Below are 26,343 nucleotides of genomic sequence, written 5' to 3' on the forward strand. Positions count from 1 at the left end.
GTGTGTGTGTGTGTGTGTGTGTGTGTCTAAGAAAGTGAGACAGAGTGAGAAAGATTAGTTCAAAGAGAGACTTTTAACTTTTTTTGTTTGTTTGTTTTCCTATTTCCTATCCTCTAAAAATACAGTGGGTGGGTATAATGCATTAGTGGTCCGAGGAACGTTTAAGGCACCCATTAATGTGCTAAAAGGGTCATTTAAGTTTATTACAAATTTCTTATATTTGTAATTTTGGCTAATGTTTCAATTAGTTACAATAACATTGTCCTTACCAAAGTCGTTTCTTTACGGTGTATTGCTGCCATGCCAGAAAAAGGATCAGTATCACGTTATAATAATTGTTATAATTAAATGTTTTTCTTGTTTTATTATGATATACAAACTTATCATGTCATAATAAGAAAACTTTTCTGGTTATACAACAATATATTATTATTTATCCCATGTTACAATGTGATAACATTTCACATAATGTGATAACATAAAACATTTCATGATATAACAGTATAAGTTGTCATATTATAACGTGAAACATTAAAATACATAGTATACTGTTATAACAAGAAAAGTTTATTGTTATAATGTGATAAGTTTGTATCTTGCAATAACGTGAAAATATCTTGTTTTAACAATAAACTTTTCAACTTATAAAGTGATACTGATCAATTTTTCTTTTTCTGATGTGGCGGCAGTACGCTTCTGTAGCTGGGAAATATGAAAACATCGCTACAATGAAGTTCAGCAGCAGTTACACTGTCAGACAGGTTGTGAACAAGCCAACAAATTAGCCAGATTATCCAAACCATCTGTAAAACTGAAAGTGAGTGCACCCGAAATGTTGGCACTAATCCACTGCTGCACAGGAAAACTGTGTGTGCACAACTACAGGAAGTATAGTATGTTAAAGTTGAGCCAAGGAGGTCTGCAAACTATGATACATGTTTACAACAGTTTGCTGTGATAAATTTGGTTAACCTGGTGCTTTGTGAATAACCTATATGTAATAAAGTGAGGACAGTGGTATTATTGCAAACAGGACGGATTAACAAAACTACAAAAATAAGACAATAGTAAATTACAATGAATCAGAATTATCCCATAATTACCTTGTCAGTTGCCAACACTCATTATTCTGTCTCTTTTTCACCCTCTCTATCTGTTTCTTTCTGTCATTGACTCACTCACTCATACACACACATGCCTTCAGTGCCCTATGTCTGGCCTTGAGGGTGTTGTAATCTGACACTAAATCATTAATCTCTGATATTACCCATAAATCCCTCCTCATTAACAATAGCCCAGGGACTAAGTTGGCATTTGGTCATGGAAGATGCTCACACACTTCCTCAACAGCTGTGGTAGGTCAGAAGAATGCTGATGGCTGTTCCTTTCGCTCATTCCTTCCCTCTCTGTCCTCATCCTCTCTATTTTTTCTCTCAGTTGTGTACTCACTTGCCCTCACCCTCCCACCTCACTGAGAGCCTCCGTCACTTTTATCCAGCCGTTCAGCCGTGTTAGCTCCTGTCAGTGCTGTTAGCCAGTGTCAGTCCAGTGGGCATGCCAGAGTACCAAACCAGAGTATGAGAGAGTCCAGTGGGATTAGGGCTTGAAGATTAGCCTTCTCTCTTGTGTCATCACTAATCCGCTCCCAAGGCCTGGGCCATCTCACACACACACACACACACACACACACACACACACACACACACACACACACACACGGCAGTTGTAATAGGATCACAAGGGAACAGTGGAATTTGTAGTAGATTGTATTCACATTTGTTTGCAAGGTCAATAACACTATCTTACAAAACACAAATATGTTTTTTTTAGTAATTACACAGCAGTTTTTGTGTTGTATTTTTTTATCTACAAAAATAGTGTCTTTCTTATCCCAGTTTGAATGATGTGTCACCAACACTACATGAGCTCGTTATTTCTACAGTATACAGTAGGAGATACACCTTCTCACTTTCCTGCTTCACACCCTCCGCCTTCCCTTTTTCAGTCCTCTTCCTGTCACTTTCTGCTCCTCACACTCCCACATTCCCGTTTCACCTTCTTCACTACTCCTTTTAATAGATTGTGAGATAAAAGATCTCTGTATGCTCTATTGGGGCAATGTGAACTTCCATTGTGTTTGTGCACTCGTGAGCTTTTTGTGCTGTCGCCTTGACTCAGTCTTCTTGTCAAACCACAGCAGTTGGGATTTTGCCTTTCAGACCAATAGAGACATGTATTTCTGTCAATCTAAAAAGGAACTTCAAGGCTTTCAGGCTCATGCACACACTTATGCACACCCACACACACATACGGTCAGGGATCTTTTTGCCTCCTTGCTTGTCTGTGTAGATCAGTGTTTTAAGCCTCCCTATTGGTCATCTCATGGAGACATATTGATTAGTTGAGATCGATGAGGGGCAGTATTGTTTTGGAAGAGTTCTGCAACACAATAGATGTACCTGTTTACTACTCTGCTGCCCCGTGTCCTTCGTATACTAATATTATATATTCTGTTCTATTATATAATTTATGCTGTCATTTGTACTTATTGTCATTGTGAGCTCTTTGAAACTGCCCTTTCTGTTCACTCCTGGACAATCTAAAAGGTTCACTTCAGATATTTAACAATTCAAATATGGACCATGAGTTAGACTTGGAGCACAGCTCAGTATAGAGGGAGGCAGGCTTTTGGTTAATGTTGGGTGGAGTGTGTGTGCATATGTGTGCTGTGGGGTGGGAATGAGGAGGTGTCACCTTTGAAAAAAAATGGTATTGTTGCTTAACCTCATTCTTATATAGCAGAATCTTGTTTCCATGGGTACCAAATCGTTGAGCTGTGAGGATGTGAAGCAATTAGTGGGGCTTGATGAATGTGTCTGTTTTCCACTGCCTAATAACATCCAAGGCCAGGTGTGTGTGTGTGTGTGTGTGTGTGTGTGTGTGTGCGTGCAGCATTTGTGTCATGTCTTACATATACACACATGTTGTCCTTGTATGAATGATTTGTGTTTGTGATCTGTTCCCCAGTTTAACACCAGGGTGAAGAAGACGGCGTGTTTCGACCATCTGGTTCAAGCCAACGTGAGGAACAAGAAGCTGCTGAAGGATGCTGTACAGAACATCACAGCTAAAGGAATTACAAACTACACAAAGGGCTTTGAGTTTGCTTTTGAGCAGCTCTCTGCAGTAAGATTTTCCAGTTTCCTGTTTTTGTTTATGAAAAAACACGTCATTTTGTCACACTTAAGTGTAATGAGCGTTTTGAATGAGTGTTACCTTTCATGCATCCATATTGTCAACTGCAGCAGAGCATTGTCTTTCACTGCCATCTGCTGGTTGAATGTGTTACCTCGGCTCAACTGGACAGACAATGAAAGAAATACTAGATTGTTGCAGATGAATGACCACACTGAAACGCAAAGCATTGGAAGTGGATTTGTTTAACAGATCCAATTAAAGTAACATGGGTGATCCACAGAATCATGCCTATACAGTAGGTTAAGAAATGTGCCTTAATATAAAAAAGATACTTATCTTAATAGGGTATGATTTGATAAGAAATGTTAAGAAGTCTGAGCAGTTCCTAGAAGCTGCACTGTTTGTAACAGCCCACAGTTTCATTGCTTTGGATTGAACAAACAAGGGTGGCACTAGAGGAAAGCCTGTTGGCCCATCCAAATAAAAAGGTTATATCCCTTGGGGGGCGTGAATGTTTCTGAGGTAGAGATAAAACCATGCATATTTACCTTACCTTAAAGGAACAATGTGTAATTCCTGGCCACATGCCTCAAACAAATAGGAGGCAGTGTTTCACCTCCTCCTCCCCCTTCAGCCAAGCTACTCTCTAAGCGATTCTGCTGTTGTACTCTTTTCTAATCACATGTAATGTTAGAGCATATCTTTACAATAACGTCATAAATTAAGCTTTTTATTATGTCTTCCTGCATTAACAGGTGTCGCTTTTTCTGCAACAAAGAAGTTAAAAAGTGCATCACTTTGTATGATGATTGCCTGTGTGTGTCTGCACCTCTCTGTCACTCTGTTTAGACACAACTGACAAATGTGTGGAATAAGTACTGAATTTAAAAAACACAATAACAAACAGCAGTGATAATATTTCTAATAATTATAGTGGATGGGTAGATTTTGATATTTCATCATGTGTGGGGAATTGAAACTCCAGAATAGCAGTGAGAGGGACAGATCAAAAAGATTGCCAAGCATGGGATGCCTATTTCATCATTCATCATCATCAGAATCAGATCATTTATATAATTTACAATATCTCATTTATATCATTAATAGTAAGTTATCAGTGTGTTTTTGTGCCAGATTCGCTTATTGCTCTTCCTACACCTCGCTGTGTCTGAACAGCCTGGTTGGTTAAAGAGGTGGTATTATGGTTTTTGGCCTTTTCCCTCTCCTTTATTGAGTTATATATCTTTTTCGTGCATGTACTAGGTTTGCAAAGTGAAGAAGCCCAACGTCCACCCCAAAGGGAGTTCCCATCTCCCACAGAAAACTCTGCTCTGAACTGCCTGAAAACAGCTCGTTTGTAGTCCAGCCTTTACTTCCCTTTCTTGTGACGTCACAATGAAAATACGTGTCATAATGCTCGTCGAGCGACTAGTCCGACACGCCCTCAAAAACACCGGTGGAAAAACACTGAGCTGCAGCACACCTCTCCTCTCCCTTCCAAACACTAGCTACGCTCCAAGCAGTCAATGGACATGAAGTTGTTACTGTGATGTAGAGACAGAGGTCAGTTAAAACTTTATGGATGAAAGATACTTTTGTTACAGATTAATAACTCACCATTCTGAAACTCTCGGCAACATGTAGCCTACAGCTGAATCAAAGCTGTTTACCGTCTTTTTGCTGACCCGCCTTTCTCTGCTTCTGATTGGCTAGTAGTCCTTAACTAGGAACTGCGCATGTGCAACTCCCAACAAAGATCATTTACAGACAAGATATATCACTCCATAGCTAAAACGAAGCGTTCAACACAGGGTGAAAAGAGGAGCTGCAGCAATGTGCAGTATGACAAAAATATTAAAAATTAAACCATGTAAACCTGTTCTGGTACAACCCCTAAATAGGATTTTGAACCTGAAAATGAGCATAATACCACCTCTTTAACATCAGTTCCGAAAGAAAGCGGGCAACACTTCAGGGCACAGACTGGACAGTATAGTGACTCACTATCGCATCTTGAGGCACAAGTGGTATTTCAAGACAGGACGGGCCACGGCTAGTGGGTTAGCATGCTAACTTTAGTAGATATCTCTGCAACACAATAAATAGACGTCTTTGACATGATGTCAGAACAGTCACTTCTTGATCACGTTAGTTCATTTTAGTTTAAATTCTTTTTTTTTAGTTTTTAAATTCTGGCCAAATCTTACACTTTGTACCTTTAAGTGATGATTAACCAGCGTTTTGACTTGATAATGACACAAGACGAGGTCACCAAAACAACAAGTATGCAAAGTTTTATGAGAGTGTGAATAGGTGTTTCACTCTGGGCCAAAATTTGATGGGCCGACCAAAAGTCTTTTCATCATACCTTGCAACTGCCTGGTGAAAATAAATTATACATTCATTAGAAAATCATCTCATTTTCTTTTTACTAGACTAATGTGAGCAGAGCAAACTGCAACAAAATCATCATGCTGTTTACTGATGGAGGAGAGGAAAGAGCTCAGGCAATTCTGGAGAAGTACAATGCTGACAAAAAGGTATGTTGAAAACACACACACACGGAGACTGGGGCGTATGATATTGCAGTGTGAATGGTTTGCTTTTGTCGATGAGGATGTGCCCCCGTTGTAGTTTTTATTAGACTCAGCTTTTTGGAGCTCCCTTTGGATTACAACTTCCATGTGCATATCCTCCCTACCCAAAAATGTGTGCAAAAGGCAAATGAGGTTCCTACATATTGTGTAAAACAAAGAACTACTCTCTCACATGCACACACATGCACACCAACACAGTCATGCACATACATGTGTACATGCACGAGGTTGAGAATATGAGCAGGTTAAACACACATAACAACATCACTGTCAAAACAGTATATACAGTTGAGCACTTTTTTTATTAAAATGTATCACATATTTTGACTGTGACTTTTTGAATGTTAATTCCAGTTGATCTTAAATATTATGACATCATCATAATACATTAAAACAATCATAAATATTAAATTAAGAGAAGAGGATATGTCATGATACATAATATTAAATTTAATCCTATGCTCCAGGTGAGGATCTTCACCTTCTCAGTAGGACAGCACAACTATGATAAAGGACCAATTCAGTGGATGGCCTGTTCTAACAAAGGTACAGCACAGATCACGGCACACACCAGTCCAGTACTGAGTGTTGGAGTTTTGTTTCAATTCTTGCATTAGATTAAGTTGTATTTAACAGTAGACTAGATCTTGGCAGTTTCACTACATTTATACTTTGTTTCAACCTACTCCAAGGGTAGTATAAAACAATTCCTCAAGTACAAGAATGGTTAAAGAAGACAGTGTGGTGAAGTAATAATGATAATAATTATAGAAACAGAGGACCAGCCTTCTTATGTCTTTGGCCAAATGTTTTTCTGTGCCTGACAACTCAACTGACCCTAAACAAAGAGACATAAAGCAGTAGAACACCACTCTAGTATTTCAGGCTGTATCCTCCCTCCTTACTTTGTGGTTACTGGTATGTTGTTGTCTTTATTCCTCCTGTTGTTATGATATCAATGTATGATTGAAGCATTAAGTTTTGGTTAAATGACAGCATCTGATCATTTGTCCAGGTTACTTCTATGAGATTCCTTCCATCGGGGCCATCAGAATAAACACACAGGTGAGAACATGATTCATTATTTTTCACATTCATTAAGCGCTTAACATTTTGACAGCATGGTGGCATGGTGTTTGTTGAATTTAGGAGTACCTGGATGTCCTGGGAAGACCAATGGTTCTGGCAGACAAGCAGGCCAAACAAGTCCAGTGGACCAATGTATACCTTGATGCTCTGGTATGACACTTTTTAGTCCTATAATTCATTTGAAAAATGCTCAAGTTAAATGACAAAGACATTTTGTTCCTGTCATGTTCATTTTAACGTGATAAGATTCCTGAGTTGAAAAGTGTGTTTGTTTGAATCTCCATCAGGAACTGGGTTTGGTCATCACTGGAACGCTACCTGTCTTCAACAAAACAAAGACCAAAGATGACAGGAATGGGGAGGTGCAGTAAATAAATGCTTAAACACATAACAAGTGGAGTCAGTAGTAGCAGGACCTAATGAGTATGGTTTTCCTCATCCTTTTCCTTCATACTTTCTTTTAGCACCAGAACCAGCTGATTCTCGGTGTAATGGGGATTGACGTGTCTCTGGATGACATCAAGAAGCTCACGCCACGCTTCACGGTGAGTTTAACAGCCAAATGTGATCACATGCATGCAGACAAATGTATTTATGAAATCAAGTCTTAGGACTTGCTCAGGTGTGAGGAACTTGCACTTGTCATCAATTACGGTCCTTTTGTTTTATGTTATACTCTCGTTTTTGGTACCCTAGAGGCCCTTCTTTTACATGTTTTGTACAGGTTTTCTCGACACAAATATTTAATTTCCTTCTCCTCTGTTCATTTTTTTGCTTCAGATTGGTCCAAATGGATATTACTTTGCCATTGACCCCAATGGGTACGTCTTGCTGCACCCCAATCTCCAGCCAAAGGTATGGCATCTGGCCATATCACTTTGTGTGGCTCAACAGGTCCATGTTTTGAAGCATTATATTATATTCTGACTTTTCCACATGGATGGTGAAAATCCAACTGGACTTGGTTGAAGATACTCAAAGAAGTTTCGCCTCCCATCCAAAAGGCTTCTTCAGTTCTTGGATGAGAGGCAAAATGTCTTCAAGTATCTTCAACCAAGTCCAGTTGCCCTTGATTTTTAACCTTGCTTGGATGACTGGCAACCTTCACAGACATTCCACATGGTTACACAATAACTGCTTACACTCACTGAATAATATGCAGGCTCGCAGATGGTGCAGCCTCTTTTCAAACTTTTCCATGGGCCATCACCTCATCAATCTTTGTAAAGAGAATATTTCCCCAGTTGGAGTATGACTTGATATCATCAGTACTCAGATGTCAGCTAGAAGGTCGCTCATTACCATGTGAGATAATAAAGATGTAGACTTGGCAGCAATGTGGCATATATGTTTAAGAATAAAGGATAAAAAGAGGCACTGTGGTGTATAGTAGAGATAAGTTAAAGTCTTACACCCCAGAATATAATTTAATTTGTTCCATCATGGGAATATATGAAGCTACTGCTGTTTGTATTTCTTATTTACATAGATTTGGTTTTGTAAGATAACTTTAGATAGACTTTATAGTTTTTTAACTTGCTTTAAGCCAGTTCAATTTATTAAAGATTTTTGATATGATAACATGTAATAAACAAGGCTCAATATTGAAATAATATGGAAATATCCAACAACTCAAAAACTTAATGTCACTTACTTTATCAAAGGCCCTGCGTAGTCTTACAATTCCTCAAATAAATGCAGCAGGACCTGTAGCCACTGGCAGGTATTAGGATGTGTCCTTGACCCCACAAGAGGTTTCAATGCTGCCTTTAGCCCAAGGCGAGCAGGTTCTGACTGTACATTGGCCATGTGCTGCCCAGGACTGAGTTCTGTGTTCACGGTCATGATATTCAGAGTGGCACCTCCCTGGATCTTTTTTTTTCAACCTGTCCTGCCCAGCAGCCTGGTATAGAGTATGATGAGCTGGATACCATATTGTGCCAGACAGATTTTACTTTAATAAGAGAGTATTAATATACTCCTCTGTCTGTTTTATTATTTATTTAATTATGTACTGATTTGTCACTGGGCCGCACAAACAGACAGCACAGAGACAGGACAACACCTGCAAGAGAAGGGGGATGGAAGGTGGGGACAACAGGGAATAGCAGAGGGAAACACCAATTGCAGAAAGCAACGAAACCTGCAATAGAACTTGGAGGGGGCTTGGGGAGTAGAAAAACAACAACAAACAAACAATAAAAATAATAATAATAATAAAAGGCAACCAGCCGAACAGCAGCAATAAACAGCTGACATAGTGAGACAACTAAGAAACAGTAAAGCACAATAAATAAGCAACACAGCACAGGCATGAGAGCTGGAATAATAACAATTAATTTAAATAAGTAACTGAAAGAAAAGCATCAGGAATAATTCTACCAGGGACAACCTAAATTTGTTTATGTCTATGTGTGAGACTGTGTGTGTCTGTGTGCGTGTGGGTGAATGTGTCTATATGTGTGTGTGTGTACATGTGTGTGCGCATAAGCCTGTTAAAGAATGTTGTTGTTAGTAAGAGCGGGACGCCACGACACACACACACACCGACCCCAGAAACAGGCAGGCAAGAACCCCAGTAGCCAATACTGAAACACTAGATCTACATTAAGTCAAACACTTACGGATAAAATTATTTGGATCCTCATTTTGAGTTTTATTGGCGCGTTAATTCACATGTTGCTAAAGCACAATAAATCAAGTATTGGTAGATAACTATGACTCTAGGCTCCTAGACTTGAAACAGGAGGAATGAGATGTTACTCGTACAGAGACAGTGGGAAAAAATATAGTGGTCTATAATAGTGAACAAGAAAGAAAATAAGGTGATTGTGTTGTTGATTACGGAAACTAGACATGCAAGATATTTATAAATGTTTATATGTTTATGTCCTTCTGTTTTTCCCTTTTAACGCAGTGGTTAGTTAGTTATTAGTTAATTGTGTGTGTGTGTGTGTGTGTGTGTGTGTTTATGTAGAAATACTTTTCAAAATGGCTACAGCTGGGAGTGACCAAATGTATGTATTTAAAATCACGATTGTATGTGGACTTTGTCACACTGTGCAATCATCCCTGTGCATCTTTTTATAATTTTCCTAGAAAAGGATCCGTAACAGGAAGCTCAGGCTCAGTTATAAGTATGCTGTGACTTTTCACGAGGTGAGACAAACTAGAACTAGTGTAGAAGTAGTCCCTAAAGGTAGTAATGTAGAGTTTTGTATATTGTGGCCCCACAGATATAATATTCAATAGACAGGGGAGAGCGGGGTAATTTTTCACGTGTAAGTTGTCACATTGTTAGTAACTCTAACACTAGAGGCTCTAAATCAAATAGCCTTTTTGTGTGACTACTTGTTCTGTCGTCAACTTCCTGTTAACATGAGATTAAGGTCACTCTAATCTGAGGTGAGCACGCTTTCCTTATTTTTTCCACTTCAAAAGTAAAAAAAAATAGAGGAGACAATAACATGTCTTTTGATACTCTATCTGAAGGGCTTTGTTGAGTCAGTTTGTGACGTGTCAGTTTGGGGCAAGTTATCACATGTGACAACTTTCCCCAGTACTAACAAACACAAAAAATCATTGTGATTTTGTGTAATTAGCTCTCACAACAGTATTAAATTATACTATAAATAGAACATTATAGCTACAGTTTATTTGTAATCGCATTGAGGAAATATTTTGAAGTTTTTGAAGGAAGGAAGGTAAGAATGGTTAGAAATTAGCAACGAAAGACAGAGCATGGCAGCACACCACCTGAAATAATGTTAAAGGCAGTCAGCCAGGTGAAGTTTCAGAACAAATTAATCAGGAGTACAGCAAGGGATTTTGACAAAAAAATGACCATTCTCTGACTCGTTTCTGTCAAAAGATTACCAGAAAAGAAACTGAAAGTCAGACAGCCATGCCAACAACAATGGTTGGTTATACTACACCACGGAATAATTTTTCCCCTGGTTTGGAGAAGCCGTCTGTTGAGTATATTACCAGGTCTGACATTTATTTTGATCTGTCGCCAAATAAGGTCAGAAGATTTGCCTAGCGGTTTGCTGCAAATCAGCTGAAGTTCGAATCTATGTGGGCAGAAAAACTACCCTTCTCAACTGAGAAAATGTTAATGCTTTCTTGGGCAATGTAGACAATGTGTTAAAGAGATATGAGTTTGGACCACAAGACATATGGAATGTTGATTAAACTGGGGTGACCGCTGTACATAATCTTGAAAAAGTGGTGGCCAGACGTGGATTCAAACAAGTAGGGACACTAACCTCTGCTGAAAGGGTCACTTCTCCCCCTTGTCAACTTCCGCAATCATTTCCTGATCAGTGGGCCGTCTGGCAAGCAAATGAGAAGCAAATCACCTAGATGGATGAAAGATACTTTGTTGACTTCCTGAAACATTTCAATGAACATGCAAAGTGCTCAAAGGAGAAGCCCTGTTTACTCTTTGTATCAACAACGAGTTGCATCTGTCCATTGATGGACTCAATTATGCCAAAGAAAATGGCATAATTATGCTGTCATTCCCTCCCCACTGCTCACATTGACACCACTCAGGGTCCAAAATGAACTTTTTTGTCCACCAGCCATATGGCTAGTGAATGTTGCCACTTAATGCCACTTAATTACGATTACCATTGTTTTTTGGGCTGGTGAGTATAGTAAACCTCCCAGCCATTTGCATATTTTACCAGCATTTGCCTGGTGGCTCGTGCTAATATTGCACCCTGGCACCAACCATTAGACAGTAGTAGCTGTGTCCTTATTTTGTGACAATCCAACGGGACAACTTACTCGATGCAGTGTGACAACTTACCTGCCAATGGGGCAAACTGCACACCCTCAATTCAACAGTCTTCAACTCTGTAATGAGATAATATATGAAGATGATGACAAATTATGTGCCCAAGACTTCCTTCTTTCATTTGGTATGACATTTATACCATTGTGTATGGTGCCCAGTAAATGCTAGACAGTGTGAAGTGTGACAACATACCCCGCTCTCGCCTACACCAGCAGTCACTGTAGGTTCACTAACAAAGACTATGCCAATGTGAGTTATAAAAAGGTAGTTTATTCTGATAATAAGAAGTATTTATGATGGAGGGATCGAGAGGAGAGGGATGAAGGGGGTTGTTTAGGGTTTGGTTGCCAGAGCGGCTAGGAACCCGGGGGTCTAGACCCAGGGTGGGGGCTCATCTCGATAAGCAGCTTGCTTATCATCCCCCCTGTGTTTCCTATGGTAGAAAAAGAACAGTTACTTGGTGGAATTTATTAACTCTAGCATGCATGTCTTTGACGGTGGGAGGAAACCAGAGCGCCTGGCGGTAACCCACAGGGGGAACATGTAAACTCCACACAGAAATGCCAAGTGACAAGTGAGAAAAACAAGAAAGAAAGGGGTTAGATGAGGTTATATACGTATGTGCAGGTGACTGGGTTAGGAAAGCACAGATGGAGGAATTAAATGAGGCGCAGGTGGTTAAATTAGTGAGAGAGAGAGAGAGAGGCATGGTCTTGTTCCAGAACTTTATTTATATAACTTTATGTTGAGGGTAATATTATGTATCTATTATGTGATCTATGACATTATGTCTGACTTTCCTAAACTGAAGTGACATTATTCTGCAGCTTGTAATGAAGACTGTGGTCATGGACATTTTTTCAGTTTTGTAATTGCTAGGAGAAAGTAAGTGACAAATCCTGGTGATTTGTCAGTCACCTATAGTCACCTCCATGGCTTGCACCTAAATAAGGGTTGGCAGTGATCCTTCATGGTCTATTTAAAATATTTGATGATTCAGCATTAATTACATAAAAAAAAAAAAAATAGAAATATACAAATGGTTACGTTAATAAAAACTTTACTAACTGAAAGAGTACTTGTTTTTTGGGATGTTGTTGATAGTTTGTGTGATATCACACACAAAATCATTATCAGAATTTCAGAATATCAGTTTAATTTAGTATTATTCAACAGCATTGCTATAATTGTTAATTTCCCATCAACTCTCTGTAATGCGTGTGTGTGTGTGTGTAAGGCTCGGAGGGCAGCCTGTCAATCACTCACTGTCTCATTGAATCAGCCAAATGGGAGATTTTGTGAATACTGATGGTGAACTTGGGCCCTTTGAACATTCTCCTTGTCTCCCTCTCTCTAGCTCAGCAGTGGCTCTTTCTGTATTCCATTATGTTTGTACATGTTCCATATTCATCACATAAATCTGCCATGTTGTAGCAACTTTTTTATTTTGACCTCACACCTCAGCTCACCTTAACACATCTCTTGCTAACAGTATTCTCTCACTCTGTAATATTTTCTCTTTTAATCTTGTTGCTCTTCTTTTCCCACTCCTCATTTGATCTCTTTCACTTTGCCATTCACGCCATCCAGTGTTCCCAGTTTGAATTCTTTTCATAGTCTCTCCCGTCTTTCCTGTATGGTTGTTTGATGTTTCATTCTGTATCACACAAGTGCTTCACCTCTTGATCTTTTATTCTTTCTTTTTTCATTTTCATGTTGAGATGCTTCATCTTAACCATCTTCCTTTGCTGCTCCATTTCATTTCACTTACCATCAAATGTAAGGAACTCAGCTCATGCACATTTATTTGATTATTTTGTTTATTGCTTTACTTGTCCATCTGCTGATTCACACTTTATATGCTAATATCACCTGCAGTTCCCCTGCAGCAAAGCTCTATTCCTCAATCTCTTGCTTCCTTTAAAGTTAAAATTGTGATTATTGATTTTCAGAGTAACTGATATATGTCAAACTAAAAACAATGCAGAAAACACTGTATTAACACTGGTATGCATCACCCCACTTTTTGAGACACAGAATGAACAAACGCTGTGGAGGACAGACTGGTATCAGATTCCATGTACTGCTGTTTTATAGAAAGCACTAGATTACTGCTACCATTTTATACTACCATAAAGCCACTCAGACGTATAGGGTTTTTAAGAGAGGACATTAATAGGGTCCAGTGTCACTTTGTATCAAATCTGGTTCAGCTGTGTCTGGTGTCACAGATATGTTGTCAAAACACTGCCATATGGTACTCTATCTTTTATACCATGGATTTGATTAGATTCATGTGTTTGCTTGGCAATGCTTGGCAATGCTCCTGACATAAATACAAAAGGACACTGTGGCTAAAATAATTACCGTCCACTATATGTTACTCAATGCAGTGGGAGTACTAAGATACAGAGGAATATCCTTACTATGGCTGATTGCCATAGTAAGAACCCATCTCTGAATAACAATTGTAAAATGGTCCACCGCGTTTTATAACATTTTACTTTATCATCTCAGCAGGCTTTAGATAGAGTGATATTAAAGTAGGTTATTACATAATAAACTTTGCTTCCAGCCACATGAAAAAAGCTTAAACTAAAGGGTTCTTCTTCTTTGTTTTGTTCACATCAATCATGTTATGTGTCATCACACATCATACTGAAATATCATCCTTTCCACAGAATCCTAAATTCCAGGAACCTGTTACCCTAGACTTCCTGGATGCTGAGCTGGAGAATGACATCAAAGTGGAGGTAGAGTGTGCTGATACATGTAAATCCCCCCATACACACAAACAAACACACACACCACACACACGCTCAAACCAAAGTACAAACACATTCAAGCAGGTATTCAGATGTCAGATGACTTATCACTCTTAGTAAAGCTATCGTGATCAGGCCCTGCACGTTATTTACTTAGTGTCCCTAACTCTTTAGTATGAGTTTATGAGACGGAATGTTTTCAAATCTGCTGATAGTTAATCAGATCCAGTGACACTCGAACTACATGCTTACTGTCTGTTTCTTTGTCTCTCCCTATAGATCAGGAAAATGATGATTGATGGTGAGACAGGGGAACGTACCATTCACACTCTGGTGAAAACTCAGGATGAGGTAAGAGAAATACTGGAAGGGGCCTAACATATTACACTAGAGTATGTTGGGAAGCTTTATTTCTTTGAATGCTTTTGTGGCAGTCTCCTATCATGCTTCTGCATATTCTGCAGTGACGCTGCAGAGATGTTCTCAGACACTGTAAAATAGACACACTGGGGCAGAAATAACAAAATATTTTCAATGCAACATTGTATCTACCATCCAACATTTATCAGGCTAATTGACTTCATTTTTGAAATGCACGCATTATGCTTTCCACTTGCATTTCGTGTTCCTACATATTCAAAGTTGCTCTGCTAGATATTGTTTTGTTGTTTGCAGTAGCTAAGGTAATCTTGCAGTGAGGATAGCTTAGCTTATCTGTCCACTAATACAAGACAAAGAGAAACAGAGAAAAAAAACACAGATGAGCTAATGATGTGCCAGACGTCCTTATTAGAGCTGAAAATTGTCTTTTTATAATCTCATTTTCACCTAGATGTTATACAGATATATGAAAGAAATGACTTACATTACCGTTACAAAGCAATTTTGGATGTCAGTTCTTGTGTATATCATCTTTGGCAGAGGTACATAGATCGAGGAGTCAGAACCTACACGTGGGCACCAGTCAATGGAACAGATTACAGGTGAGCCATCTCAGCAATTTTGTAATATTTCTTTATGGTTCATTAAGCTCTCTCTGTGTCACTTAAGACACTTCACTGCCACCAACTACTGAGAGCACTCCAGCTGATGGAGGACACTACTTAACCCAACAGGGGTCACTCTCTTGTTTCTAAAATCAGGCTCTGCTTGGTGAATGGGAATTACATTTAATAGATAATTTTTGCATTTCACTGAACATGCAGAAAAGCATGGCTTAGAGAAAAAAATATTTAGATACCGTATAGAAAAAATTGTCTTTCATTTTTTCTTTTGGTTGATAGAAATTCAATATAAAGACATGCCGTATTTAAAAGCACTACACAGAACATTTTGGAAATGTCGCATACTTTGAATGATGATGAGTTTCAGTTTCCTAAAACAAATGACAATGACAAATGAATGTGGTGTGACTGTCATTTCTGCAGCCTGGCTCTTGCTCTGCCTAAGTACAGTGAACACTTCATTCAAGCTAAACTGGGGGACGACATGAAACAAGCTATGTGTGAGTATAGCATACTTTATTTATTTATTTAACCTTTATTTGAACAGGAAAGTCCCATTGAGACACAGTCTCTTTTACAAGGGAGTTCTGCATACACCCTCACAATAAACAGTGTGCAAACATATCAGTCAGATTTTATTTTGCTGGTGCCTCACAACCAACTCCCATGCATGCTTTCTATGGGTCATACTCTCGAGTATCTCCTCTTGCTTTGTATCACTCGCTCCTAGCTGGAACCTCAACCACTCCTTTGTATTTGCTTCTCAGATCAGCGAATCCCCACAGGGCTTTTCTTTTGTAGTGTAACCCACTGGTCAGTCGCCCTGCACTCCCACACACACTCATCCACATGCTTTCCTTCTCCCAGACCCAGTTCAAGCACTAGCTCTTTTGATCTTGTCAACATTTTGCTCTTCTCTCCTTCTTCACTCCCCTCTTCTGGCCCTCCTGCTGACTTAGGAGAAGACGAAACCTCCCACACCTCCTCTCCCTGCTCATTATCGCCTCTCCTACCAAACATCTTCGTCTTCACTCCACCCTTTTCACAATGTTTCAGTGGCCAATTCCATCTCTCTAACTCCCTGTGACTTAAGCCTATATTTTCCTTCCTAAATTTGTCATGGGGTAACATGGTATCCAAAGCAGACAGACATTACTCTTTACTTTTGTCTGTCTTTCTGTTTTTCTCTGTCTCTCTGTCTAACCTCTCCTCACCTCATTCTCTGTATTCCTCCTGATATCCCTCCCCTCTCCCAATCTTTTCTTTTTCTTCAGATATTGTTTTTTGCTCTGTTTGTGCTCTCAAGGCTGTCTCAGTCTGTGATGCACTCTGCTTCTCCTTACAGCTCAGAACATAGCTAATAACCACAAGGACAAAACTCATTCGTATAAACACAAACTATATTTGCAACTGTCACTTTTCTTTGCATTTTGATTCTAAAGCAAGTTATTCTGTCCTGTCCTGCTTACACACTGGAATTTTACAGCTTCTTCTTGGGGCAAGTACTTAATTTTCTCTGTCCTCTGTCATCCTCTTGGCGTATGATGCTCCTCCACTGCATAAGCATGTTTGTCCTCTGCATGTTTGTTTGATTACATATGGATGTATTGATGGCTGGATGGACTGACTCTGACTCTGAGGTATGGTTGGACAGTGTAGATGCATGCGGGGGATAGTCGCTTTGATTGAGGGATATAATTAGTAGAAAAACACTGGAATCAGCACATAACCATGTGGCTTTAGTGGATTTTTCATACCTTTTATGCGAAACCACACAGCATAAACAGCTAATGGTACAGTTATTCCAACAGATGAGATTTTGAGTGTTTCGGCCTCTGTATCACTCCCTCTCTGCCATAACGAGTCTGTCACTGTGCCATAAAGCCTGTCAGAACGTTTACAGGCCTGTTAAAGAAAGTAACACACCATGCCTTGCTGCCATAGACGACTCCGATAGTGAGTTTGGGACTCTAAAGTTCTCTGTACAGCCATCTAAAGTTTCACACTGGAGCCAGACCTCCAATACCTCGATCCGTCTTACCATGTTTCTGCAGTAGGTGGTTCCTGCAGCCACTTGTCCTCTTAATACATTAAGGAGGGTCCCTAGCCGAGGGTGTGATGGATGAACATAGATTTTTTTTCCTCCATATAGCAGGAATGCTGCATGCATTGAATCAATGATCTAATACTGCGGTTGGAGAGATGGTGACAGAGAAGTAAAGAGCCAGAAACAAGAGAAAGAATGTATGGTGTGGAAAACGATTGGACATAGAGACACCCTGCCCCGACTATAGAGACAGAGGGACAATGAATCTGCCTGTTGTGTTTTATGTGAAGGACATTGTTTCATCCTGCACCAGATTTCCATGACCCCGAGGAAACTCGGTGCTCAGTAATTTTTTTCACAGACTGCGCCACACGACTCAATATATCTTAAAGGCAATGTCCAAAATGTCTCCATTTTAAGAGACCAGTGAATGATGGCCGCTGATGCCTGTCATGTCATTTATGAGATACGAATTATCAGACAGTATTTTAAATGGAATCCAGAGCCAGGGCAGACAAAGCATATAGTGGAAGGAATTTTCTTTATTACTGCTGCATGTTTACATGTTGTTTCCTTCCATACCCATGCTGTAGTCCCAGATCATGTCCTGTTCTGCATTTCTAGAAAGTGCACTGAATCTTTTTTTTTAATATTCAGACTTTGCCTGTTAGAGCTAATATGCTTTCATTGTAGCATTGTATTTTATTACATACCGTGGGAAATATCTACAATTTTCAGCATATTTTACAAGGTATGACATCATTTGTCAGATGATGAATGCATTTTTATCACCATTTGTCTTTACTACTTTCTCCTCTCCTCATCTCTTTCTCTCTGGGGTCACAACAGGGCAAGAAGGCAAGTATTTCTCACTTAGTTATTCTCTCATAGCTCCCCACTGCACCTCCATCCACACTCTCTACCTTAATCTATCACCTCATATCTGTCCAATATTTTATGTGTCTCTGCGTGTGTGTGTGTGTGCATGTGTGTGTGTGACGGGGGTGCTTTCACCTAGAGTATGGACACTGCTGTGTCCGCGTATTGCTCACTGGTTGTACTTAAAATGTGACATGACCATCGACTTGTCATGTGTTTTTGGATTCAAGTAGTCATCTCACAGCACAAATAGCAGTGCATTTACACTATTTCATAAATCGAGATCACACTTCTTAGCACCTAATCCGCAGTGTGGAATATTCACCATCTTATCAATTATAGGATGAGTCTAAAGCAGGTGTTTTGTGTTTCCAAAAGCCATGGAAACTATACAGCTGGAGAAGTTTGATGACTTTGGTTACACCTACATCGCTCCAAGGTGAGTGATCCCGACACTACTGTACAAACCCACTTTCACTATACAGGAACAAACAAGAGGCTGAGATTGAAACTGATCAATACTGTTTCTTCAGGGAGTACTGCAAAGAGCTGAAGTTGTCACTCAACAACACCCAGTTTCTCCTCGACTTCAGCCAGTACATTGATAGAAACACTCCAGATGCATGTGAGTCATGCATCTTTTTCACTGTTATTTCACTTGACACATTTGCACTGGTTGTGATGTCAGCTTGCTGCACTGTTTGTATTCATATGAGTATTATAATACCACTGACCCCCACAATGTCACCTAAATCAATATACAGTGTGTTGCGCTGCTATGTGTGCAATAATAAGAGTGGAAGTTTGTGTGTATGCAAACATGCATGGTATGTTTTACTGTTAGTATGGTTTTCACTCTGACTTCACGTAAAGATCTACATCTGAAGGTCAGAGCATGACTTCATTAGAATAGTGTGGTCTAAGCAGAGTGACATCAGCCTGATCAACTGAGTTTCCTAGAAGCCTGATGCTGTGATGCTACACAATGGCTTATGATGTTTGATTAGTCATCATCTAATGGCTCTTCCCCCTAGTATGGCTTACCACCATCATCCAGGTAATGGATCTTGGTATCCTCGATCCATTTTAACCCAAGTTCAAGCCATATACATTATTATCATTAATGCCCTTCTTGTTGCTGTTGGTCCAGTACTTATGATACGTAATTTATTTTGAGTCAGACCCGGGTTGTGGTCAGATAGTCTTTTTTGCTTTGTAAGGTTCTTTACTGTGTGAGTGAAATGACCCGGGTGTATCTAAGTGGCAGCCATGATAAAGTATGTTCAAATTCTCTAATTGCTGGGGAAATGTGCTTCAATGCTTCCTTTCATATGTCCTTTAGCATAACCTACACTGGACCATCCTTTACAAAAAAAAAAAGGAGATAATGCTAATAATAATGTCCCACAATTCTGTGTGACAGCAACATTAAAAGCGATGCACCATTCGGGCATTCATGAAGAGAAACTTTCAACACGACCGACATGTCCAACTTTGGAACTTTGTAGTTTCACCACTCCATTTCCAAATGTATTGACATAGATATTAAATGCACCTTTTGTGGCACTGAGGCATTTATTTTGTCACTGGCCCTCGTCATCTGTGATTTAGAGGGACATAGAGAAGTTTGTTTAGAACAAGACTGGACATTTTTTAACAATTATCCTTGAAGACATTGCTACTCACTTCAAATATAATAATAAACCTTTAAGTTACCTGACAGATCTTTTACTTGTAGTTGGTAAAACAGACAAAACAAAAGGCAAGATTCTCTGTCCTATTTTTCTGGTTGTATTCAATTTCTACATAGATACATTAACCCTTATGACAAACGAAACAAGTGAACACACACTGTTATATTTGAAAGATTTTTGTGTGGAACCATGATATTGACTTTCATTGATGTTATTGTTTATTTATCATGTTTAGACACTTTTTTGTTATTTAATTTAATTTGTTTACTTCCTTTTCTTCGATTGATATCTAATGTGTTTTACACACATTGGAATCTTAAAGAAGAATGTCCAATCAATCTGTCTACCAGCTGAATGTCTGTATTTTTATAATGTTTCAACACAGTAGACCCACATCAATAACATCCGCCATCGCATCATTATGTAGCCTAGTGTAAGTGCTGCCAGATTCTCTTAGCACTTTATGAATTCTGCCTTACATCTTTCTTTTACCTTGTGATGTTTTCCATCAAGGCTGAATGTTTAGGAAAAGACATAGAACACCATTTTTTGACTATTGGACTGGAGTCTTTGAAATGACACTCAAGGGTAAGGCTGTATTGACTATGTGTGCTAACATTATTCTTTTCTGAAAAGTACTTGTAATGACAAAACTCGGTACCTTGGCATCATCTCTCTCCTAAATCTCCAACATCCAATCCCTCCTTCAAAGTACTTCCTGCTGTTTGACTGTCTCATGGTCACTCAGAGAAGACCTACAAAAACACGTCTCTCTGCTGGATGATTTCCTATCAAGTACCATGTACAGGGAGAAGATTTGGCTGAACACACTTTTTCATGCTGACTTTCACACTTAATTTCACACTTAACTGAAAACAATGCTTGGTTAAGTACATTGCTCAGTGGCACATAAGTAGGACTTTCCTGTGTGAGGCTGAATGCATAGGATTTGTAAACATAGACTGTCATTGCTTCCATTGCCATATTTCCCTACTAAGCACTGTTATTGTGATGCCGTGTATCTTGTCTTTAATCCATAGGTAACGTGTCCCTCGTGAGCAGATTGATCCTGGATGCAGGTCTGACAGCTGAACTGGTTAAACTTTGGAACGAGCAGACAGTGTGAGTGCCAAACCTGTCTGTCCTTCTCTGTTTGAAGCAATGCAAAGATGGAACCTATTTTTCTATCTTGTGTTATTTAACTGAATGTGTTAGAAAAATAAGGTTTTTCTTCTTGTATGGAAATCTGTGCTGCATGTGTCCTCTGTTGCTTTGTACTACCATGGCTGATGCTTATTTCGTGCACAATTTACAGAATAACTGAGCCAGAGTTTTCTTTCTTTCTTTCTCTCTTTCTTTCTTCTGGGTGATTTGATCATGTCTAACTTGTGAAACATGATGAAAGCAAAGCACAAAATGCATATCACACCCCACCACACTGAGCTCTGCCAAGACATGCAGTTTTGAGAGGAAAATTAAATTATAATATCAGTGTGTTTCCTTTCATGGTATGCCCACTTGTCTGAAACAATCTCAATAGACACTTACACACACTACAGGGTATCTGTTTAACATTAGGACATATAAGACAAGTGACTGTGGGTATAAAACAATTTGTGTCGTGTCTGCAGCTTGGTCTCACAGTGTGAACTGAGAGTCCAACACTTTTCCTAATATTTGTCAGTGCGATTGACTGTGATGTTTGATTGGCTGTTGTTTTCCATCCTCTCAGGGATGGTATAACGGCCAGGTTTGTCGCCACAGATGGAGGAATCACAAGAGTCTACCCAAGAAGGTACTCTCCCCACTTAGTTTACTTCTAGCACTCTGGCGTTGTGAAAGAGCACAGCAAGCTTTGCCCAAATATCTGGTGGTGTAAATGTGTGAAATGAAAATGGATACAGACTGTAATACTCTTAGGTTGAGTGCTTTTGGCTGCTTTACTCACCTGCTCCACTGGGTTATTTTCCAGAGCATAGAGGATTAGACACTTTCAGCTGTACTCCCAGAGCTTGCCAGGGCCAGAACAGGACATGGGTCAAATCCACAGATCCAGCAGCCAAATGCAGCTCGTTTTCCTCAATTTCCTTGCTGCTACTTTTGTCTGAACTACACTTGTGGGTCCCACTCGGTCAGAATATAACATTCCAACTGAAGATGAATGCATATTCCTCCTGACTATAAAACATGAAATACAATCAGTTATTGCTTTTACTGGATCATGCCCTTGACATATATCAACCGCATTGGGTGTAGCTGATTTCGATGACTAACATTTGGCCGCGGATTATAATATAAATTGTTCTGATAGATCAAACACATTTGCTTGGTGTTTTATGTCTATAATGGCCCATTTATAAAATTACGTGACTATATTAATGTTTTCAGTGCTGGAGAAGAGTGGACTGAGAATCCTGAGACATATGAGTCCAGCTTCTACAAAAGAACCCTGGACAATGAAGTTTATATTTTCACAGCTCCATCTTTCAACAGTAAGTTTCTGAAAGGTTTGAATATGTGTATGTGGGTGCGCACTTCTCTGTGCATGAGTATTTTCCGTGTGGCCTGGCACTGGGCCCATCCTGCTCTCTGCCTTTGGACGTCATCCTAACCCTACTGGCAAAGATCACACTCAGGCCTCTGATATCACTCTCTTTATCCATCTCCTTTTCCCGCTGCGTCTTTCAGCGCACATCACCACCCTCCCTCCCTCCCTCCCTCCCTGTATACTTCCTGTTATCTCCACTGATCTCTCTAACAGACTTCAGGACAGGCAAACGTCAGTGTAAATGTAGCCGTGCTTACACTTGACTGGATTAACACATGTACTGGCTTCACAGACTCCGCTCCACTCACATAAATTAGAAGCAGCTAAAAATGTATAGATTTTCACACAATAGGCAGCAATTATTCCGACTTAAGTGTGATTCACATTCTGAAATGTTCTCTGCCATGTACTTTTTAACATGATTTCAGTTAAATTTCTTTTTGTTTAACTTCCCTTGTGTATCCTTTCTCAGTTGCAGCAGAGGGCAGGGAGCCTGTTTCTGAGTTGGGCATTCTGGTGAGCAAAGCAGTAGACCTCACAATTGACGAAGTCACGCTCAAACCAGCGGGTCAGTCTTGCTAATACCAGATAGATTGCTTCTTGTGATGCAATAGAAATTAAAGGACTCAATAGCTGTTCATCAACATTGTTTCGTGTTTTCTTCTGTAGTGGTGGGAGTGAAACTCAATGTCTCATACTGGATGAACATTTTCATGAATGCTACACTGAAACTGAATGTAAGTTGTGTTAATAAAGTGCATTTTATTGTATGTATTATCTTTGACACCTTTATTTAATAGTGTACTAATTTCTTGTCTGGTTCACTTTTTATCTTTTAGTGCAAGGACGAGATCTGTGGCTGTCTGAGGAATGATAAGGTACATATTGTTTATTGTCTTAACAGACTAACAGCCTTACACAAGAAAGCCATTATGATAAGAGCTTTACCTGCAATGTATTTATATATTTAAGCTTGATTAGTAGCTCTTTTAAAAATACTGGCAGATGATTTCCACATTTTTACCACTTGGACTGATTGCATTTCTAAAATGTTTATTTTTAAACCCTGCAGCATGTAGACTGTGTGATCCTGGACGATGGGGGGTTTCTTCTCATGTCCAATCAGGATGAGTATATCACCCTGGTGAGTTACCAGCAAATTTCTGCTTCACCTGATCTTGAACATGTATGCTTCACTTATCCATTGTCTTTCTCCAAAAGATCAGTAATTGATAAACCATCATATAATAAAACATCTTTAGTCACATAGTTAGAAAATTGAGCATTCAAATGTTGTTGTTTTTTAATTTTTCTCTACCTTTGTACATACCTGGCTCCTCTTTCCTTTGTCACTGGGATCCATCAATCTCATATAGAGGTCAAGTAAAGGGCTTATGACTCAGCTAAGTTATGAGAATGGCCTGTTAGTTCTGAGCAGTTTGAAAGCTCCTGTAGGAGAGCACTAGATCCACGTCTCCGGTGAAGTAAAAGTCTAGCCACTGGAGGAGGATCAAAGGGAAGGTTCTGATGGGTTTTAGTCAGTTATGGAAGCTGTAGTGATGGGAGTCCCCTGTGTACGCAAGAAGTCAGCTCTGCTCTGTTAACTCCACTCTTTCAGGCTTCTATAGGCCCCTGTCTGTCAGTGGGAAGGTATACAGTGGGTTTGGAAACATTTCACGTCAGTCAAGACAGGACATCTGCTGCCTTTGATCTGTTCTACTATCACAATGTCAGGCATACAGTTTATGTTCTTCAAGCATCTGAATAAGCACCCCCTCTATCTCTTTTCACTTCTTTTGATACATTTGGTGTCCGTTGGGGTCATGCAGAATCTTTGTGCTGTTGTAGAACAAAAGTTACATTAAACATCATCAGGGCTAAGCCAATCCTATTTACATACCATCTTTGTATATCAGCTCATCAAACATTTTCATACAGGTTATATGCTCGCCAGTTTTAGCAGGATTATATATGGAGCCCTTCATTCTATGTTACACAGGCTTCACCTTTAAACTGGTCTTATGGTTCATAACATAACACACGCATGACTGACTGTGTAAGGGAAGTGGGAAGAGTCACACGGAGACTGACATCTCTTTATGTGGGCTGCCACAAAACGGTTGATTGGCTCATCCTGACTGCCTCAGTTTGTAAATGCACATTTTCAGTGCACTAATGTGAAATGGTGAATGGCTAAGACTATAAAGCCATGTCAGAGGAAATAGCACACAGCTGTTTGTTTTGTTTGTGCAAACACTCTTACACTGCTTTTATTAACTCTTTTGTTGTGTGTGTGTGTGCGTGCGTGTGCGTGCGTGTGCGTGCGTGCGTGTGTGTGTGTATCTGAACACGTCTAGATAGGTCAGTTCTTTGGTGAGGTGGATCCTGTGCTGATGATCAACCTGGTCAACACCTCCCTGTACTCCTTCAACAAGACCTATGACTACCAGTCTGTGTGCGACCCAGAGAGAGACAGCAAGGCTGCAGCAGGACCGCGCTCCGTCTGTGTGGTGAGATACTCATAACAGACAGCAGTCACTCTCTCTCTCTCTCTCTCAGATTGTTTACACATTTATGCATTTACAGTAACTTAGCCTTTATTCTACATGCTGGTAGGGATGGGACTTGGCAATAAAATGTTGATACAAAACTATGTTACATTTATTTTAGATTTCTATACTCATAAAACAGTGATACACCTCTTTTAATGATCTATCCGGTCTGTCTGGGTCAAATTGATCACTAATAAGCGGGTGATTATAATAAACCATTTTTTGGGTAATTATATTTATATTTTTGGTTATTATATTTGTCATGCAGATTACCATCTAACTGGCATTTGTATATTTATTACAAGAATAAAAAGTAATGAAACGGAAAGCTTTGGTATTTACTGAATTTTTTTAACTGTTTCAAAATACAGTACAGCTGTTTCAAATTAATGTTCAAATTAAATTACTGTACTGTGTATTATTCAAATACACTATACAGTAATACAATACAGTACAGTACTCTATTTAAAATGTTCCTTACTGTTGTTAAAATTGTAATTAGGCTATAGCCTAAGACAGTGTTGTGCTGTTTACAAAAACAGCACAACACTGTCAGCAGTGCACAAAGGTTACAAAGCCACTTCTTGGTGCAGGTTTCAGTGCATTTTCAAAATTTGAACAGCCCTGAAAATAAACTGTAGGCTATCAATGCCGAACTGGTGCCAGAGCAAACGTATTCATAAAATATTCAGATTTTTTTAACACTGTAAGAAGGCTACTTGACTGCTATAAGCAAATTATTTAAACTTTTGAATAGAAATAATTTAGTCCCAAATTTTTTGATCCATATCTATATAAGTGGTCAATCACTTTAACTGTGATCACTCTAAGTTGTTTCCACAGTAGTAATATAAAATGGCCAAATCAGGATTCATGACTGAATTGATATTTTCCCACCCCTCTCTGCTTTGTATAGAAATTTACATGATTTTCTCTTCTTGTCTTTCTCCAGCCTACCATTGCAGACCTGCTCAGTGTTGGCTGGTGGGCCTCCAATGCTGCCTGGTGAGTGTACAGGCCGTGTGTTCCTGAGTTCTGTTTCTTCCACGTTTCAGAGTGGGAGTATATTTGTACTTTAGGGTAGGAGTTTGTATGGCAGTGGGCTTCTATGTTGTTGAGGGATGAAGCTGGCTGGGTCAGTGTAGGACAAGGGCAGTTGCACAACA

The 26,343-nt window shown here is 39.4% G+C and overlaps 1 protein-coding gene across 7 annotated transcripts in view; it reads left to right on the plus strand.

Annotated features, from left to right (window-relative positions):
* LOC123962189 (voltage-dependent calcium channel subunit alpha-2/delta-1) overlaps positions 1-26,343 on the plus strand; it is a 70,675-nt gene that overhangs the window by 37,596 nt on the left and 6,736 nt on the right. For 5 of the 7 annotated variants that reach the window (XM_046038165.1, XM_046038163.1, XM_046038164.1 and 2 more), the window contains 23 exons: positions 3,028-3,186; positions 5,634-5,738; positions 6,263-6,341; positions 6,811-6,860; positions 6,945-7,034; positions 7,172-7,246; positions 7,349-7,429; positions 7,665-7,739; positions 14,370-14,441; positions 14,733-14,804; positions 15,375-15,436; positions 15,881-15,957; positions 18,762-18,822; positions 18,917-19,008; positions 21,118-21,199; positions 21,810-21,872; positions 22,466-22,569; positions 23,098-23,193; positions 23,295-23,362; positions 23,465-23,503; positions 23,698-23,769; positions 24,983-25,135; positions 26,130-26,182. In XM_046038165.1, coding sequence (XP_045894121.1) covers positions 3,028-3,186; positions 5,634-5,738; positions 6,263-6,341; positions 6,811-6,860; positions 6,945-7,034; positions 7,172-7,246; positions 7,349-7,429; positions 7,665-7,739; positions 14,370-14,441; positions 14,733-14,804; positions 15,375-15,436; positions 15,881-15,957; positions 18,762-18,822; positions 18,917-19,008; positions 21,118-21,199; positions 21,810-21,872; positions 22,466-22,569; positions 23,098-23,193; positions 23,295-23,362; positions 23,465-23,503; positions 23,698-23,769; positions 24,983-25,135; positions 26,130-26,182 — 1,880 coding nt within the window. Of the gene's footprint in view, positions 1-3,027; positions 3,187-5,633; positions 5,739-6,262; positions 6,342-6,810; positions 6,861-6,944; positions 7,035-7,171; positions 7,247-7,348; positions 7,430-7,664; positions 7,740-14,369; positions 14,442-14,732; positions 14,805-15,374; positions 15,437-15,880; positions 15,958-18,761; positions 18,823-18,916; positions 19,009-21,117; positions 21,200-21,809; positions 21,873-22,465; positions 22,570-23,097; positions 23,194-23,294; positions 23,363-23,464; positions 23,504-23,697; positions 23,770-24,982; positions 25,136-26,129; positions 26,183-26,343 lie in introns of those variants that run through there. The other 2 variants (XR_006822881.1, XM_046038167.1) reach the window with 2 other exon arrangements.

The sequence above is a fragment of the Micropterus dolomieu genome, linkage group LG22 (genome assembly GCF_021292245.1).
Source record: "Micropterus dolomieu isolate WLL.071019.BEF.003 ecotype Adirondacks linkage group LG22, ASM2129224v1, whole genome shotgun sequence".
NCBI classification, from domain to species: Eukaryota; Metazoa; Chordata; class Actinopteri; order Centrarchiformes; family Centrarchidae; genus Micropterus; species Micropterus dolomieu.